This window comes from Apis mellifera, linkage group LG9, assembly GCF_003254395.2.
Source record: "Apis mellifera strain DH4 linkage group LG9, Amel_HAv3.1, whole genome shotgun sequence".
NCBI lineage: Eukaryota > Metazoa > Arthropoda > Insecta > Hymenoptera > Apidae > Apis > Apis mellifera.
In genome coordinates, this window is record NC_037646.1 from 10,677,356 (window position 1) to 10,696,532 (window position 19,177).

At 36.3% G+C, this 19,177-nt stretch overlaps 5 protein-coding genes and 1 long non-coding RNA gene across 6 annotated transcripts in view; 1 reads left to right on the top strand and 5 right to left on the bottom strand.

Moving 5' to 3' along the window:
- Positions 1 to 534: 534 nt before the first annotated feature.
- LOC102655188 (zinc finger protein 2 homolog) lies at positions 535 to 4,138 on the bottom strand. Its single transcript, XM_016913877.2, has 3 exons — positions 3,985 to 4,138; positions 2,394 to 2,633; positions 535 to 944 (listed from the first exon to the last, which is right to left on the bottom strand). Exons 1-3 carry the CDS (start codon positions 4,136 to 4,138, stop codon positions 535 to 537), a joined length of 804 nt encoding a protein of 267 aa, XP_016769366.2.
- A 283-nt stretch (positions 4,139 to 4,421) lies between these two features.
- LOC113218993 (longitudinals lacking protein-like) lies at positions 4,422 to 4,984 on the bottom strand. Its single transcript, XM_026442830.1, has one exon. It carries the CDS (start codon positions 4,953 to 4,955, stop codon positions 4,620 to 4,622), a length of 336 nt encoding a protein of 111 aa, XP_026298615.1. The 5' UTR covers positions 4,956 to 4,984; the 3' UTR covers positions 4,422 to 4,619.
- Positions 4,985 to 5,370: 386 nt separating this feature from the next.
- LOC100576534 (zinc finger protein 580) lies at positions 5,371 to 7,659 on the bottom strand. The gene is made up of 2 exons (XM_026442828.1): positions 7,504 to 7,659; positions 5,371 to 6,617 (listed from the first exon to the last, which is right to left on the bottom strand). The coding sequence occupies exons 1-2, from the start codon at positions 7,622 to 7,624 to the stop codon at positions 6,241 to 6,243; spliced, it is 498 nt and encodes a 165-aa protein (XP_026298613.1). The 5' UTR covers positions 7,625 to 7,659; the 3' UTR covers positions 5,371 to 6,240.
- A 10-nt stretch (positions 7,660 to 7,669) lies between these two features.
- Positions 7,670 to 19,177, bottom strand: part of LOC725336 (longitudinals lacking protein, isoforms A/B/D/L) — a 178,591-nt gene continuing 167,083 nt past the window's right edge. Inside the window, exon 7 of the mRNA XM_016913866.2 lies at positions 7,670 to 7,932. Within this exon, the coding sequence (XP_016769355.1) occupies positions 7,685 to 7,932 (248 nt within the window). The 3' untranslated portion in view covers positions 7,670 to 7,684. The remainder of the gene's footprint in view (positions 7,933 to 19,177) is intronic.
- LOC102655047 (zinc finger protein 676) lies at positions 15,923 to 18,985 on the bottom strand. The gene is made up of 3 exons (XM_016913876.2): positions 18,022 to 18,985; positions 17,138 to 17,400; positions 15,923 to 16,137 (listed from the first exon to the last, which is right to left on the bottom strand). The coding sequence occupies exons 2-3, from the start codon at positions 17,387 to 17,389 to the stop codon at positions 16,048 to 16,050; spliced, it is 342 nt and encodes a 113-aa protein (XP_016769365.2). The 5' UTR covers positions 17,390 to 17,400; positions 18,022 to 18,985; the 3' UTR covers positions 15,923 to 16,047.
- LOC102654629 lies at positions 17,448 to 19,137 on the top strand. Its single transcript, XR_410907.3, has 2 exons — positions 17,448 to 17,838; positions 17,935 to 19,137. It is a non-coding gene; the product is annotated as an uncharacterized LOC102654629 (long non-coding RNA).

Sequence of the window (19,177 nt, forward strand, 5' to 3'; positions counted from 1 at the left end):
ACGTTCAGTGGTATCGTTTCCACCCACAATGCAACGATTGATTAATTAATTAATTTATCGTACGATAAATCTAAATTTAGTGTTGGGATTAGAGGATCGATCGAATGTAATCTCCAACATGGTTCAATGTTCGTTCGTTCAATGTTTAATAGACGCATAAATGGATAATACAAATGCATAATAATAATAAAAGTTGAAAGAAGCACAAATCGTCGCGTTACATGTTTGTCACGATTACTGTTTGGCAAAGATTTAAAAACCATTTTTAAAATTCATTTTTTCTTTTTTCGTTTTCGAAAAGGAAAAAAAGAAAAAGAAAACACGAGATAATCTATCGAACGCAATTCCTCTATCTCTGTTCAATTTTAAAATTTCAATTCAAATTCGCTTTCTTTCGGGAACGAAAGATCGACAAACGCAGAAGAAGAAGAAGAAGAAGAAGAAGAGGAAGAACAAAGAAAAAAAGGCATTCGAAGTAACGAAAAACAAAAAAAAAAAAAAAAAAAAAGGGGGGGGAAATCTATTCGTCCTCCATTAGGTGTTCGATTTGTCGGTGGGTGCAGTGGCGCCCTCCTTGTCGCCGCAAACTAATCTCTGATGCCTCCTCAACGTGTCGAGCCTCTTGTAACCCTTGCCGCACTGATTGCAATAGAATTTCTGCCTGTGCAACCACTCGACCTCCTCTTGAAGCTTCTCCAACGAGGCGTCGCACTTGGCCTGGTGCCGTTTCAGACTGTCCATCCTCGTGTAAGCCCTGTCGCAACCGTCGCAACGAAATTGTTGATGGGATTTCACGCTCTTCCGCAGGATGCTCGTCTCCACCGTGTTCAGTATGGACGAGTCGCACAGCAGATAATTCATGGGCAATTGGCCGTGGAACGAGATCTCGCACACCTCCACGTCGTCCTCTTGATCTTTCTCCGAGTAGCTCTCCGACTTCTCACCTGCAAATAACACATCGAAGAACGTTAACAAACGGGATGCCCCCCTTGATAGGATGCAGCTAGCTTTCGCTAGCTTTTCTCTTTCATTTATTATTTCCCTTTCTTTTTTTTTTTACTCTTTTATTTTCATCTTTTTATTTTTATTATTCTTTTTTTTCTTGTTTTCTCATTTGGACAAGGGGACAAGCATGCGTGTGTCTCGTTATTTATCAATGGCGGAATTACCTTTGCGTTTGAGTTTTTCGATTTTGCGAGCTTAAAAGCTTAAAAGGAGGGAGGATTATTATACCCGCGAGAAAAACAACTTCGTTAGTGATTTAATTTTGGGCGGGGGAGGAGGGGGGGGGGGCGAGCGAGAAATTTTCGAAGAGGGGGAGATTGAGAAAATGGTGGTGTACGTTTGATCAACGTTGATTTATTCGATTCAGAAGAAACATTCGATTCAGACATTTTTTTTTCCTTTTTTTTTTGTTTTTTTTTTTTTTTTTTTTTTCCTTTTTCTTTTTTTTCTTTTTAGCTTCGTGGACGAGGTTCGTTATTAATCTCTCGTTGATTGATTGAACGATGCGTGATAATACGTGGAGTACAAGTTCTTTTTTCTTACAGCATCCTCGATTTACACAATAAACGTTAACGCGCGTTAAATTTTTTGCTCCTCCGTTTTTTTTTCTTTGAATTATATTAATTATATTTAATATAACAAAACACATCGTCACAAAATCATATTTATTACAATCATCGTGCTGCAGTTTTTCTTTTTTTTTTTTTTTTTTTTGTTACACTGAAAATACTTCGTCTTCTGTGAATTCGTTTCGTATACACATTGATAGAACAAATGGAAATTTGTCTCTACAAAATAATCGCCACCGTGTCGAGTGTATATATATATATATATATACACACACACATATATATATATATACATATATATATTTTTCTGGTGTATACAAATAATTTTTTCGAATAAAAAAAAAAAACCTTATAAAAGTAATTCAAATATCAACCCAGTGTTGTCAAAACGAATCTTTGTATGTAAACAGCCACGAACGTGTACGTGCGTGTAGTTGTACGTATGTGCGTGTGTATATGTGTGTGTCAAGTGTGATATATCTGCGTTGAATGGAACAGATCCAAACTGTGATTAGAAAAGAATAGAAAAAAAGAATTTTTACAACGGAATATCAATATCTCTTCTTGATATCGTTTCGCGAAACGAAAAGTAGGAAACAAAAGACAGAAAGAAAGAAAGAAAGAAAAAAAAAAATATCAAGATCGAAGTTTTTTTTTTTCTTTTCTCGTTTTCAACAAGGAAAGCCCTTGAAAGAATATTATATCGTCCAATTTACAAGGCGAGTTTCTTCTATGGGATTTGCGATTTCAAAAAGATGGTCGAGTGGGCCGATTCCACGTGCGAGATCAACGACAACGGTTTAGCGAATTTTTTCCCGCAGAAGCGGCAATACATCCTGTCCCCCTTCACCCTGCAATAATTCTTCTCGTGTCTTCGAAGGCTGTCGAGGCGCGAGAAGCTTTTCCCGCACTCCTCGCAGATCACGCTCTTCGCTGCCTTCTTACGCTCCTCCGCCTCCGCCAATTCGTAGCTGCTGGCAACGAACTCGAACAGCGTTTGGGGCACCTCGTACTCGTTCTCCTGCTTCACGAACCAATCGCTCAGGTCCGCCCGTTTCCCTGCGGAACAACCAACGCCTCGTGTTAGCAATTTGAACGATTTTGACTTTGGCTTTTTTTTTTTTGGTTTGGTTTGGTTTGATTTTTTTTACTTTTTTCTTAGCCGATTTTCGATTTCGACATCGACGGAAACGGAAACGGGACAACGCATGCATCGGAGAGGAGACACGAATTTTTCGATTTGTTGCTTCGAAGGCATAGTGAACGTAAATGGTGTGGTTTTATAAGTAAAAAAATTTGTTATTCCTTTGTTCGTATATCGACAAATAATATCGTGATATATATATATATATATATATAAAAGTTAAACGAAAAGTGAACGTTTAAAACACACACACACACAAACATCTTTCTCGTTTTCCATCAATTTTTATTCGTCACTCGCGTCGTTCATGCGTATTACATATTGAAAGGATTAAAATGAAAAAAAAAAAGTGTTTCGAGATGTTTATTGATAGTGACAAAAATTGGAATAGAATTTTTTTTTTCTTTTCTTTTTTCACGACGATCTTAATAATTTCATTACGTGGTGAATATTTGTGTGAAAAGTATATACCTTTGACAAATTTCTATAAGCCGCAAACTTAATATTTATAACGTTTATCTTATATATATATACAATCTTTGATTTTCATTTTCGGGAAATTTTCACGAATTTCATTCCGTTTTTTTTAGGACAGAACTATTTTCCTAGAAGCGAAAATTCAAAAAAAAAAAGAAAAAAAGAAGACCTTAGGTTAGATTTAATCCAGTAATGTTGGACAAAGCAAAGCTTAAACACACAAGCTGGAATGTGCACAAGATTACACAACGAGATAGAAAAATTAGTGGCCTTTTAAAAAAAAAAAAAAAATGATAAAATTAGCCGCCACGTTCACAAAGCTTCTTCCATTGAATTGAAAAGTAATGTGCATGATTTGTCACGTACATATATAATTGCGCTGTTAGTTCATGCGGATATTAAAATAAATTGTAATTCGTCGTCGCACGATTAATCGGATTAAGATAAAATATTAAAAATATTGTTGAGTGTCAAGTAGAAAGAAAGAAAAAAAAAATACGAATAATTAAACTAGAAAAAATAGAAAAAACATAGGCTAAAATCATATCATTATCTTAAATCATCGTTATGACTGTTTTTGTTTATCGAAAAAAACACCTTCCCTCGTCCTTCTCCTAACTCATATACATATATTCCGCGAAACATGTGAAGAATGGGGATTTTCATCTCAACGAAAACATGCAAACATTTGTGGCCGCAAAAAATGGATAATTTAAGAGACGGCGTGTTTAGTGTTATAATGATTTTTCAATTCGTATCTCCGATAAAACTCTTTCCGACACAATCTGCAGCGATGCTTGGGCAGCTTGCCGCACTCGAGCCTTTGGTGCCTTCGAAGATTGGCCATCCACGAGTACCCCTTCCCACACTCCCCGCACATGTACTGCTGCCGTTCGCGCGGGCCGACCGTGATCAACCGTTGATTGATCATCATTTCCGGCATCACTTTGATATCCTTTGTTTCGAAGCAATCGAACTCGTTCATCGGGATGGATCCGTCTGGAATAGACAAAGATCGATTAATTGCGAAAAACCGATATGAATGTGAGATGATTTCGATTATTTCTGGACGAATCATTTGAAGGATATATATATATATAAGAGAGGGGGGAGGGAGGAAAGTGACGAGAAGAAAGATAGAAAAAGTAAATACGATCAGTCGAGCGATACAGCAATCTCACGCGCGAGCATCACTTTACCCATACAATTTGTCGTGTACAAGCGTGTTAATTAATCAATAGACTTTATTAAATCGATAGATTTTTCAAGAAAAATACAATTTTCTCGGCTGCCAAGTGTCTTTGTTAAGTTGTTTCGTTCGAGAGAGAGAGAGAGAGAGAAAGAGAAAGAGAAAAACCAACGTGTTGAAACGTGTTTATCTTTCGACAAATGTAATTCAATACAAATTTCTCCCTTTATGATCTTTAGATCAAGTCTGGATGATGTGCCAACAAGTGTTCTTTCAGCCTGTCGCGTCTGTAAAATTTTCTCGCGCAAAAGTGGCACTTGTTCCTCGCTTCTTTGTCCCCGCATTGCAACTGGTGTCGACGTAAACTGTACATCCACGTATACTTTTTGCCGCAAAGGGCGCACGTGAATAATTGTTGCTGTTGCTGTTGTTGCTGTTGCTGCTGCAATTGATGCGGTAACTGTTTCTTACTGGGATCCGTCATCGGGCACGGATAGTAGTACGAGTCGTTGAAATTCCTTTCTTTCGGCAACAGATCGTCCGCCGTAGCGTTTCGATAATCATCGTTCATCGTGCTCCAGTCGATCTTCGATAGGAAACCTGCCGAAGCAACACACAAAGTAAACAAAGACAGTAGGCGAAACGAGGAGGGAATACACCTCGGGACGACAAGGGGGATGATTTCACGAGAGAGAGAAAAAAAAAGGGAAAAAAAAAAGGAGGAGAAAAAGAAGAGGTTCAGACATTAGAATTAGTCTGATGGTGCATTCTGGTGGGCCGGAATTAAAGAAAGGATCGCGTTTGGTTGAGAATTTTTTTCGTAAATGTGCTTCTGAAAAAAAAGAGAAAAAAAAAATATGTCGTTCGATTATATACGTCGATGAAATTACTATTTTTATTATTATTATTACTGTTGTTGTTGTTGTTGTTGTTGTTGTTGTTGTTATTGTTATGGTTGTTGTTTTCCTTTTTAATCGTTCACATTCTTTTTTTATTCATCGATACATATAAAACGGTGAGATATAAAGCGTTATGGTCAAAAACTTTTTTTTCTTTTTTTTTCTTTTTGGTATCGAAACGTTTCATTCGAAACAAAAGTATGCGGAATGTAATGAACGAGTTAACGTTGCGAGTTAATACGCATTGTCGACAAACACTTTTCCTCACTTTCATACATTCCACATTACACTCGTCACTAAGTATTAAAAATGCGTTATGTATTATGTGCATGATTGACGATAAATTTATAGGGATGTGGTTCGGATCGTCGGGCGATAATTCGAGCTTTTGGGAAAAAAAACGTCGAGAGTCGGAATTCGTTCGAGTAAAATTGATTGAGATCTCACGTAACGCGTGCAAAAATCCTGCGGACTCGTCCTATTTTTAACGAGCTCGCACGAAGGCAAACCGAGGAGCCGAATCGTCACGAGTCCCGCCCGACCTCGGCCGAAGTTTCACGATCTATCCCGAATGCATATATATACGTACACATATATATATATATATATTCGCACACCCTTATAAATCTATCTTACAAATGAATAGCTCGCTCGATACGAAATTCCTCGAAACGTTAGAGAAACGATGTAACGTGAAAATTATTTAAAACTTTTTAAAAATCTAACACGCATTCTAAAACATACGGATTTATTATTCGGAGAGAAACAGCAAAGAGAGTGCAACAACGCGAGTGCCGCGAAATATAAAAAATAAAAAAAAATAAAAATTTGACGCTCAAAATTAAAAAGACTCGTACAATTGCGAACTCGAATGTTTCAAGAATAAAAAAAAAAAATACTTTCGGCGCATCGATCGCATCTCGCGTAAACATATAATCTCGTGAAACGAACTGATTCTCACTCCCGTTCCTCGGTGAATACAGGCGAGTCGTCGTTTTTCTGTATGATGTGCCGCAATTTTCTCTGGCACCCGACGATGTGCGAGTTCAACACGAAACGATGCTTGAATCTTCGATCGCATATCGGGCAAACTTCGCAAGGTATGACACCGCACTCGAGCCGTTTGTGACGGCTCAGAGACGTGGTCGCCTTGTAAGTTTTCCCGCACCTGTTGCAAGCGTACTTCGAACCCGCGTCCTTCGAATCTTTCCGCCTCTGACTTCTGCTCGCCTCGTAACCTCGGATCCCGGGATAAGGCAATTGATTCCATAACGGTTCGTTATTGTCCTGAGGTTGCTGTACGTCCTGCGACAACAGCATCGTCGCCAAAAGCCCTGAAACGAAAGGATTTCGTTCGTTAGACGCTATGCCTCTCGCGTGCATCCTCTTCATCCCTCCCTCTCTCTCTCTCTCTCTCTCCCTCTCTCTCTCTCTCTTTCTCCTTAACAAAACGAAACTTTAAATTGTGCGAATTGCCCTAGAAAGTTGAGAAGTTCATCGGAAGAAGTTGCGGTTGCGGGTGCAGTTTTCGAGAATAAACGGGGCGGGCAGGGGGTGGGAGGAAGACGATTAAAAAAAATAGAGGAGGAAAAGAAAAGAGAGCAGAAATGGCCTTTAAAGGGACAAGCGAAAGAACAAAATTGTTATTTAGAGTATATACGAATATATATACGTATAAGAAGAGAATATCCATCGTGAAGAAACGTTGCTTTCCTGACGGAGTTTTTTTTTTATTTTTTCGGTATGCATCAAGCGAGATGAACGATCATTTCTTTTTTTTCTTTTTTTTTTTTCGTTTTATAGAAACATATATATACTTATATACATGTATATATATACATATATATTTATTCGACAAGTGTAGTAAAAACTTTACAATGATTCGCTCGTGCTTTTTTCTCCTTTTTTTTTTCTTTTTCTTTTTTTCTTTTCTCTTTTTTCGGACTCGATGATGATATCGTGCTACGCTTGACTATATTACGGAAACGCACACTGTGGTCTTTTTCTCACTTTTCACAAAAGCGATCAAACATTTTTTTTTTTTTTTTTTTGTTTTTTTTTTTTTACACAATACTTGGCCTTGCAGCGACCAACGCGTTGGGCCAGAATACTATCGTATCAGTGTCGATAAAAAAATGTACAATTTTCGATGTTTCGACGTTTATATTAAATAAGCTAAAAAGTACGTGTAAAAAAGATAAATTATTTAATAATTATTACTTTTCTTTGGGAAATTTTTATATCGTCGTCGATTTCCTTTCTTATTTGGCGGTCTAAAAGGTCTAAGCTTATTTTGGTTTTTGGTGAAAAACCAAGGAGCCGAGAAGATATATATATACATATATATATATATATATGTGGGGCGGGGTGAGGAGGCGATCAACTCGATCTATATCAACTTTTATATCGTCTCGTAGTATTCCCGCTTTCTTCTGCACGAGGCCAAGTGGTGGGTCAATTTGAACCTGTGCGTGAACTTTTTCCCGCAAATTGGGCAGCTCTGCCTCGGCTCGACCCCGCACTCGAGCCTTTGATGCCTTCGAAGCGAGGTCTCCAATTGATAACCCTTCCCGCATCTCGTGCACTTGTGAATCACCGGCCGCCTCTTGTATCGAAGATTTTCGATGTTCTTCACCGTCAATCTTGGCGCTGAAAAATAGAGAAAAGACGAAACACAAGTCAGTAGTGCGGGATAACCCTATTCGATAATTTATTATATCGAGGGAAGAGGGGGAGGGGAAGGTGGGGAGGGAACGACAAGAGAGAGAAGAAAAAAACGTTCGTTAAAAGACGACCTACGAAATGTGAGACATTAATGTACGTATTATATTACATAACATTTATACCATAGTGTGGAATACAATGGAAAACATTGGCGGTGGTGGAGGGGGAAGGGTGGGGAGGCGAGGTCGAGACGGCAATAGCGAGAAAAGACACAGCGCAGAAGATGTAGAGGAAAAGTAATCGTGTGAAATCGCTGTTGAAAAAAAAAGAAACTCTCTCTCTCTCTCTCTCTCTCTCTCTCTCTCTCTCTCTCTCTCTCTCTCTCTCTCTGTCTCAGTAAGTCGTAAATACAGGGTGGTCGGGAAAAATTTTAATAATTGTAAAAATTAGAAAGAAAAATTCCTGAAAACATTTTTAAAAACGCAGTCTGTGTTACACGCAAGTATTCGTGAATATTTCTTTTTTTTTTTTGAATAACGTTTATTATTCTATATAGAGAAAAAGAATTCTTGCGAAGACAAATTCATAGATATATATATATAAGTGTATATAAGTAACTTTCCAAGTAACAACAATCGATCACAGTTTCTTAAAGCGTGTAAAGTCACTCGATTCGTAACTCGCCTCGTCACGATTCATTTTAATCGATTTTTAATATATGTGTATATATATATATATATATTTTAATATATATATATATAACGATGAGCGTGATTGACTAGCTAGACACGCGCCTGTTTCGTAAGTCAGATATCGAGATAATGTATGAGTCTGGCGTGCGACTGCCAACGGTGTTTGTGCTTGAACTTCCGGCCGCAAATCGGGCATTCATATGTGGGCTCCTTACCGCACTCGACTCTCAGGTGCTTCTTCAACGAGTCTTTCCACATGTACCGTTTGCCGCACTGGAAGCACAACCATAATTTCTTCGAGGTGGCTGGAAAGAAAAATCCAGAAATTATTTCGACGGCTATATACACATAACGAATCTTCTTATTTTCATGATACGTGTGTGTCATGTTTCGCGCGCATAACAGGCTAGAAAAAGCTGTCGGTGACATAAACGTAAATTGGTGAGTTCATTTCGATTTTTTCGTTAAAGAGGGACACGAATAGAGAATTAAGCAAAGATCGAGAAGAGTGATCACACGTTTGATCCCAAAGATGTGTCGACACTCTTTCATTCACTGAATAATGTAAATCGGGTCTTCAATAAATGAAATGGCAACAGCGTATCCGTGCGATCACACGTGTAGACCCCTTTAGGGTTCACCCTAGCTTCGCGCAAGGAACGATACACGATAAGAGCGTGTTAATTCTTATATCCCTTTCTTCTTCCAATCGAATTTCTCAACATTTTTCCACGTTTCATTATCCTGATATTAACACGCGAAAAAAAAAGGAATTATATTTTGCGGCTCTCTGTCAACGAAACTTTTTATTATCATACTCGTTGCTATGATACTCGTTACAATAACTTGTGACAAAGTTGATGACGGGAGTCATGAGTTATTTTTTTTTTTTTTTGCACGATAACATCGAAACGTTTGGACGTATTATCGTTATAAATTAATTTGATGCATGGATTTTGCATGAGATTGCCATCGATGCTTATGCTTGAACTTTCTGCCGCAAATTGGACATGTGAATGTAGGTTCTTTTCCACATTCCACCCGGATATGACTCTTCAAGGAACCACGCCATTGATAACGTTTCCCGCATTGAAAACAGAACCACACCTTCTGGGCTGTAAAAAAAGAAGTGTATCGGATTATGGTTAGCCTTCTAGCCTTCTTTTTAAAATTTCTGATCGAACGAGACAAATTGACTCTCGATCATCGCACTAGTTTCCTTTTGCTACTCCACACTATGTTCTAAAGAAAAAAAAAAAAACGAAAACGATTCAAGCCAATACAGCGTTAACATTGCTCTTACTCTTCACTCGAAATTACATTTTTTTTCGTTTTTACCAAGCAAGATTTAAGATAATACTTTCTAAATCGAAATTGTCAACGATTACTTTGAGAGTAACATGCACTTTTACTGAGAAGTTTGGTGTACTTCTCGACGATTTATTGCATAGAAATTAGACTTAAATGCTTATCGAGTACTTTATTAAATCTTCTAAATAAACTTGTGTACAATTTCTTGGAAGCCCAGCATTCTTAAACTTTGTATAATAAATCTTTCAAATTAATTTATACAAAGTCTTAAGTGTCTTTTTAATGATTTAAAAAAATTTATTTTGAAAAAGAGGTTCATTGGATTAACGGTGTATACGGAATTCAACTTTTTCACAAAACTTATTCTATGTATATACATAGATACTATATACACGTGTAATAAGATCTTGTAGGACAAAATTTTTCCCATAATCTTGTTATTAAAAAATTCTAGAACAACAGATTTTTCCATTGTATTTTCAATCGTATATTCAATCATTTTATCACATTTCAGCCATGTTGAAATATAAGATTAGTGATACACTCGATTCGGCTTCTGCATTTGTTTTAATTTTAACACGCGTTATGCACAATACATTTTATACGAGATTTTCATATTATTCACATTTATAAAAAAAATTATTATTCACAATACAAATTTTTCTTTCAAATTGTTATCTTAAAAACAAAATGTTTCCGTCGCATCTTCTCTTTAAAAGTTTGAAAACCGTGCTATATAAATTGTACGTGTTAAACTCGCCTACAGAGTGCACCACTAGTATTGAAAATGGCTAAAAGACTCTCGTTTACGTTTCGTTCCCTCGTCTAAAAATCTAGTTTATCGACCAATCTAGTTTATCTAATATCAAAATTGAATTATTATATTGATCCTCGTTAAGAATATGTCGTAAAAATCGGAGATTGGATATCAATTTAGGAACGTGTTGCGAGAGGAAAGGTTAAGTTGTTCCAGAATCTTTTTACATCGATACACAGGTAAAAGGTTTGCTCTATATGATCTTATTACACAAAATGTAGCGTGAGCCGCGCGATAAAATTCCAACTTTTATTATTATTATTATTATTATTATTTTCGAAATCCCTGACTATGCAAATTCGAGGTAAGATGCGACTGCAATCTGTGCTTGTACTTGAACCTTCTGCCGCAAAGGACGCAGTTGAATTTCGGTTCCTTTCCGCAAAGGCGGAGATGCGTGTACATGGAGGATTTTCTCGAGTAGATCTTGCCGCACACTCTGCACGGGTAAACATTTTCTGGGGCAGCCTCACCTGAAACACAAACGATGAATCGTGCGTGGATGCAGAAAGCGTGGATGCTTCGCGTTAAAACTGGACAATGGACGCCACCCAGACACAATTGACCACGACAGACATCTCTGACTTGACAATTTTTTTTTTTTTTTTTTTTTTTTTAACTCGTTGTTTGTTAGTCGCAAGAATTAACGATTTCGTTTCATTTATTTGCGACGAGAGTTCTCAAATGTTCGAGTGTTCCCGTTACACAAGGCGAAAAGACGTTTTATGTTATATATATATATATATATATATATGTATATATATTTTTATGCGAACGTTATTCAGCGTGAACAGATTTTCGAGCAACTATGGGAATGAGTCGAAAGAAATTTTAGCGTAGCGAGCATGCGGCTGTTTTTAAAAATCATTACATCGATGCGGCGAATTGGTAAAGAAATACTTTTATGTATTTTCCGTTTATTGCTTAATTCGTTTTCATTCTTTTTCACTCCGCTCTAATTAATCGATAGTCTAGCATCCTATCGAAACGCTTTTTGCTAGTAAATGTACTCGATACATAATGTCTTCTTCTATTTTTTAAACGCTTTCAAAATATATAACTTTCCACTTGACTCTTCTCAGTTTGAGTTTTCATTCCAAATTAATCGCGCAAAATATCTTCGAGATCTTTTACACTATCAACAATAAATTATTAGACTCGAACGAGAGAATGTCATTTTTCCTTCAAATGTTCTTAATTGATCGTCAATTAATCGATCATCACTGATCGACGTAATTATGGATCGATTTGTGATGCTTCGTGAGATGGTGTTTGTGCTTAAATCTTCTCCCGCAGACTTTGCAACAGAATCGTGGCTCGATACCGCATTCCATGCGCTTGTGCAAGTTCAACGACTCTTTCCACTTATACGTTTTTCCGCAGTTGTTACAGAGATAGCTCGAACGAAACACAAAAATTGGTAAACCTGAAATCACAAAAAGATACACTTTTATTAGCATTGAGAATCAGACGCGATTAATTCAAACGATCACAAGTATACACTTTTCACGTCTTTTTTTTTAGAAAAAAAATTAAATTAATGCGCGGGATTTGTAAAGATTCAGAAGTTCGAAATGAGTCGGAAAAATTCGTGCGAGATCGAGCAAAATCTCTCTCGCTGGACGGTATTCAGCGGACTCGTCCGATCTTTGCCGAAACGATCCGAAGTTTAATCGCCAGGACGCCAGTCCGAACTTTCCCGACGCATGCCGAACCCGCGCACGAAAAATTATTTCTTTAACTTGAAGTTGTCGTGTGACGAAACCATATCTTTTATTATAAAATTCAATGTCGTTTACACATGATTCTATAATAATAATAATAATATTGTCTTATAGGAACGAGTGGCGAAAATGAATCTTTGTAATAATTACAAACCGGTCAAGAAAGTATTGCATTACAGAGAATTTTTATTGCTTGTTTTCATTTATTCCTTTTTTTCCGCTCAATCGCGCTTTCACGCAACGGATGAAAGTGAAGGGAGAGGAATGGAACGTATTATTATTATTCGTTTAACCAAGATGTTTTCAATTGATCGCAATGATGACGCCTCTTCAAATGTTCTTTCAAATGATGTTTATGCTTGAATCTTCTACCGCAAAAGATGCAGGCGAATCGAGGCTCGATTCCACATTCTAGTCGACGATGCTGCTGCAACGACTCCCTCCATTTATACGTCTTTCCACATTTGTCGCAGACAAATTGTTTAGGGAGTCCTAAAAATTAATCAATACAAGCAATTTGTACTCTCATTCCAATTAATCTATCTAAATGGTATATTCAGAAAGTGAAATTTTTTTTAATATATTCGAAAAGTATATCGCAAAAATATATTTGAAAATAATACTGGAAACATTATGGTTATGCGCTTGCGAATCCTGCAGAAATCATCGATCTTCTTTTCCTTTTTTGAAACTTTTTTTTCGCTGATCTTTTTTCTTTTATTTATTTATTATTTTTTTTTGAAAACGATATTCATCGTGACTAACTCGTTTTTTTTGTACGCGTTTCTTCATCTTATTTATTGATCAAATTTTACATAACATATATAAATACAATTTCATGTATAAAATGTACATCTTTAAGCAAGTGGAACGCACGAAAGTACAAGCAAAATTTTCTTCGACACGTTCAGGATGGTTTCAATATTTTTATTTTAGTATTTTTATAATCACTCAATGTAAGTATAGATTTTTATCAATCTATTTAAAAACTAGCGATCAAAATATGCCGTCCTGATCGTGTAATCGTTACACAGTATATGACACGTAATTATCATACGTAACATAGTAGAACCTCGTTATGCAATAAATATATATACAAAATGGTTTATACTTTTCATATACATATCTTTCGACTATTAATTAATTATTTACACAATGATAATTTAAAAATAAATATTTACATAAATCAGATCCATCGTTACCAACCATTTAAATAATTTTCATTCAAACGATCTAATAACAGACGAAGAAATTAATTAACGAATCTCTAATTATCCCCCCCCCCCATAACTTCCTATCATTATCTTTCTATCGTCGAGTCGGACAAATTCGAAATAAATTCGAGGTTCTACTACGAAAAATCGAGCAAGCAAAAAATACGAAGCAAGAAACTATATTTTCCTCGCGGCGCAACAGTTCTTCGCCACTGTTATAACACTACGCGCTGTTATCGGTCGATCCGAGATAAAAGTTTTTCCCATTCGGGATAACCCAGTGATGAACGTTGATCAAGTGTTTCTTCAACATCCATTTGTGACGGATTTTCGTCCCGCACACCGGACAAGAGTGTTGCGGATCCTTGCCGCATTCTTCTTTCTCGTGCCTAATCAGAGACTGCATCCATCTGTACTCCTTGCCACAATTCGAACAGAAGTGTCTCCCAAGTCTCTTGTAATAGTCTGAACCGCAGTAAGCTGAAAGAACAATGCAGTTTCTGTAATTGCGTTCATTCAGTTTTTCATTTTCGATTAGCTTTCTTAGCGTTCGCTTTAATTTCATCACGTGTATATCCTTGCTTCCTTCCAAATGCAAAAAAAAAAAAAAAATATAAATAAATAGATAAATAAAAAAAAAAATAAAAATAAATCGTACACAAGATGCTCGGATGAGGAGTAGAAAATTTTAAACGAGATTGAAACAAGGTATTTACGAAAGTTTGTTACGCAAACAAGGTTGAAATTGAAGTTCGTTTTTCAAGTTATACAATTATATTTTTAATATAATTATTATTATTTTTATACCAGAAAAAGAATCTTAATAACTTGATAAACATGAATTTGCATATCAATTTCCGCCCTTGTTTTCTCCAATCTCCAGAATTTATTCTTATTAAATTTTCCTTCGTCTAATAATCGAACGATATCGAATCACGGCCTGTTATATCACGAGCGCAATAATTCAAAACACAGACTTTTGACTTTCGATTGAAAAAAACGCTTTATTTCAAAATTTAGCGAGCTTTTTATTTCTCAAATCGGTCCATCTATCTCGTTTCCTTTGCTGGATTGAAAAATTCAACGCGTTGCTGAAATATTCTTAAACTGTTATACCAAACTGTTGTTGGGATGCATTCAACCGGGTATTCTCCATTCTTGTATATATAGCCAGTTTTTCCATTAATTCTAATTTATTTATTTTAATATATATTTTTTTTCTTCTTTTCAGAAATATCGTATACGTTTTTTTTATTCTTTATTCTTTATTTTCGATATTTTTTCGATCCCACGAGTCATTCGCACCACATAATATATCATTTTTCATGCGAGAGGGAAAAACGTATTCGCTGGCACACGTACGTATATTTACAGTTTTCGCACATTTTTCTCGAAACGACAGTCTTTATATAAAAGATGATTTCTTGAAACACGTGAAACACACACACGCATACGCGCGCACGCACACACATATATAATATACATATAAAAATTTCTATATACATACTCTAATAAACGTATAAAAAGTGTTAAGTTAGAAAAGTTACGGTTACAAGTGTGTGAACACGATGATCCAATTTTATATATATATATATATAAATATAAATTATATAGAACATTTGATTTCAATTAACAAATTATATACATAACACTGTTATAAATTATCCCTCGATGATTGGAATCGTAGTTCACGATGATTCAATTCGATAATAATTCACAATTCGAGAAATAAAGTCAAAAAAAAAAAAAAAGGAAAATATTTCTTTTATATGTATATATATATTACATCGATGCAATGACATTTTTTTGAAACGAAAACGGTATATCAGTCTTATATAAACAAATCGATAATATTTCCACGATCGATCGAGACACGTAAACGCGTTCGTTTCTGTATTCGTATTCGTGTATAGGAATGTTCGAAGAAAGAAACGATTTCTCCCTAAATGATCGAAAAAAAAAAATAATAAAAAAAGGAAAAAGAATCGCGACGTGTAAAAAAATATCATAATCTCCTATCAAAAAAAAAAAATAAAATAAAACAAAGTTTTATCGGCCAGTATACATGTACGTATATATATATATATATATATATATTTCTCTCTTCAGGAAAAGGAACAAAGCTCGAACGTTCTCGACGGAATAGTTGAGTTAAGAATTAAGCGTAATCACATACGATTATTGATCGTGATGATTATGAATTATATCGGGTTTTTCTATTCACTCCGCTTTGTGAACGTTGTTCTCGTGACGCAACAAATAGTCCCTGCGTTTGAATTTTCTACCGCAAAGGGTGCACTTGTGCCTGGGCAACTTGCCGCAGCCCTCCCGAAGGTGTCTCGTCAATGAGTCGGTCCATGTGTAACGTTTCCCGCATTTGTAACAGGTGAACGGGGCGTCGTAGTTGACGCGATTGTGGTCCCTCTTCGAGTCTGAAACAGATGGCAAAGATGAAACGAGAGATTAACGAGATTAGACAACAAGTCATCGTGATCCTTCGTCATCCCCGAACGCGGGTAAATTTTATTTTTATTTTTATTTCTTTTTTTTTTTCACAAATTCGAAATAAATTCACAGCACAAGGGAGAAGACAGAACAGATGTTTGCAACAAGGGAGGAAGAACGGGCTTCGTTAAGGATCGCTATATTCGACGAACGTTCGAAATGGAGGGGGGAGGATCGAAGGAGGAGTGAGTCGAAGAATAGAGAAATATCAGCCGAGTTTGATACATTCTTCTTTATTGTTTCCAATTAAGTGAACCAGTCTATGCTACTCGCAAGACGACGAATAAATTTCGCAATTAATTAGGTTAATCGGAGAGTTGGAGTATAATTAATCAACAAGATCCTTTCGTGGTTGCCCGTCGACGAATCGCAGAATTTTTATAATCGATATAAGGTCTCCTAAGAAGAGGTGGATTTGTGTTTCGATGTTTCGTCAGGATTGCGGCTATTAATTCTTTAAAAGAAGGAATATTAGAAGAAAGGAAAGGGGAAAATTCTAGGAATTTTCGTTTCCATTAAATTCGATCCTAACGGATTCCTAAAAAGATACTAGAGAGAGATCTCTAAGTCTCTAATTCGATAGAGATTCAAAGTATCCTTTTTATTTAAATTTAAGGAATCCACAGATCGTATTCGATAAATTTTCAAAAAAACAAAACGAAGAATCTTCCAATTCGAATTTCTTCAAATTTCGATTAGCCGCCGCAATACTGGCGAAAGATCGGCTAAGGCTTAGAGGCTTTCGATGTTTCAACAACAATTTCAACCGGAGTGTTATCGATGGTGAAATTAATTTAACGAGGATATTATTAAACGCGATGGAAAAAAAAAAAAAGAAAGAAAGAAAGAAAGGAAGAAAAGAAGAATCTTTCTTTTCTCTCGAAAAACCCGGATTCAATGGAACTTCCTCAAATGGGACGTGAGCACCTGCTTGTGACGAAACTTTCTCCCGCACACCGAACACGTGTACTTGGGCTCCACGCCGCACTCGTATTTCAAGTGTTTGTTCAACGAATCCCTCCAACGATACTGCCTCCCGCAATTTTTGCATTTCGCCCTCTGCTGCTTGCCGCACTCCTCCCGCAAGTGTCGATGGTAAGAGGACTTCCAAGAATACGATTTACCGCACATCTCGCACTGGTAGAGCGCGTAGTTCCCCTTGCTGTCGCGTCTTATCATCGTGGCCCATCCTGAAATCGTAATTTCCCCGTTAGATCCATCGACGTCTCCTGCCCCCCACCCTCCCACCCTCCCTCCCTTCCACCGAAAGAGACGTGACGTCAAGCGATCCTGCCCCACCGCGTGTTGCCTGTACGCACGCGCAATAATCGGTCCACGTTTCGTCCCCAACACGTGTAACATCGTACAACATGTTCCGTTTAAATTAACAATAACGGATGGGATAATAATCTTGGAGATACGAGAAACGAGATCGAGATAAAGAGATTCGAGCGGAGAGACGAGGCGAGTCTATTTATTTATTATTATTTTTCTTTTCGAGTTTACGAGTTTGCGTGTCCGACGGAACATTCGTGTTCAATGCCATTGCGCCGTCGATAATTCAGGGATCGATTTAAACGAGACATCTTGTACAACTTCTGTTCTAAGCAAGAAGCGATTTTATATATGTATGTATATATATATGTAAGGTTGACATTGAGTGAATATATCGATCGAGCTAATTGAAAAGAAAGAAGTACGAAGAATCGTGTCTTTATTTTCAGGTGTTGTTACAGATAGTTGTGCTAGATTCGGGCCTTGCTTGTACGATGGGTATATGGAAGGAACGACATTGATATTGTGAATCAGACCTGTTCAATCTTCAATCTTCTTTCGATCGTATTGATGAAGATCATCCGATTTGGAAACAATCTGATTCCTTCTGAGAACTCGAAGAATCAAGAACCTGAAATCAAAATCAAAATGTCGGATTATTAATGCCGATAATTATATCTTTTTTCCCCCCTGAAAAATCTTCGATGATGGATCTTGCAGCTTCTCTTTTCCATTCGATGCGTGACGCGATACCCCGCGAGTAAAAAGAAAAAAATTAAACATCGACGATTCTTTTTTGCAAACGAGAGAACGAGAAAGAAAAAAAAAAGAAGAGGAAACTGAAATCAAAATATTTCTTCTTGTAAATTTGAAAAAAGAGGCATGGAGGAAAAAAAAATAGAAAAAAAATAAACAGAATCGCTCGATGAAGAATGTAAACGATTTGTAGAGATTCGTCTTCCAATTGATGATCAGATATATTCTTCCTCGGATGTTTTCTTCTTCGTCTTCGATGAACGGATGCCGCATCTTCGAATTAATTCGAAGAAAATCTTGGTTGGAGGGTTGGGTTATATACGCAAAAAACTATCTAAGTGATTTTGGAGAAGTTCGAAAAATCTCAAGACATTGATTTACCCTTGCAATCGTGTACTTTGATATTTATAATAAAATTATAATAAACTATGATAACAATACACGTTGCGAAACTAGTGTATACGTATGTATTATAACCAAGGCCTCGGGCAAACATTGTTGTCACGAATTTTTCTTTTCAAATGCCGTTACAATAATTGTTCAACGTATCACAGAACATTTTTTTTTTTTTTTTTCTCATAGAATGAAATATATATATGCATGTGTGTATATATATATATATTTTTTTCTTTCTTAAAATTAATTTAACGTCGCACTTTCTTCTGAAGCTGAATTCGCATTTCATTGCATCGTTTTTTTTTTTTTGTTTTTCTTTTTGCTAAAACAATTTGATCCGTGTAATATATATATATATATATATATATATATATATATATATATATATAAATCCGATATATCGAATTTTTTCTCGCTCCTTTCTCTTGCATCGATAAAAGAGAGCATTGTTTTAAAATTGGCAAAAGACGCCGCAAATACAAAAAAAAAAAAGAAAGAAAAAAAAAAAGGAAAAAAAAACGATAAAAATAAAAAAAAAAA

Coding starts and splice junctions, on each gene's coding strand:
- LOC102655188 (XM_016913877.2), bottom strand. CDS start 4,138: ATGCCGGAAATGATGATCAATCAACGGTTGATCACGGTCGGCCCGCGC. Junction 2,634..3,984: donor CAAGCTGCCCAAGCATCGCT/GCAGATTGTGTC, acceptor GTTGTTCCGCAG/GGAAACGGGCGGACCTGAGC. Junction 945..2,393: donor CAGGATGTATTGCCGCTTCT/GCGGGAAAAAAT, acceptor TGTTATTTGCAG/GTGAGAAGTCGGAGAGCTAC.
- LOC113218993 (XM_026442830.1), bottom strand. CDS start 4,955: ATGAACGATGATTATCGAAACGCTACGGCGGACGATCTGTTGCCGAAA.
- LOC100576534 (XM_026442828.1), bottom strand. CDS start 7,624: ATGTATATATATATCTTCTCGGCTCCTTGGTTTTTCACCAAAAACCAA. Junction 6,618..7,503: donor TAAAAATTTCCCAAAGAAAA/GTAATAATTATT, acceptor CTTTCGTTTCAG/GGCTTTTGGCGACGATGCTG.
- LOC102655047 (XM_016913876.2), bottom strand. CDS start 17,389: ATGATAAGACGCGACAGCAAGGGGAACTACGCGCTCTACCAGTGCGAG. Junction 16,138..17,137: donor GAAAGTTTCGTCACAAGCAG/GTGCTCACGTCC, acceptor CATCTGTTTCAG/ACTCGAAGAGGGACCACAAT.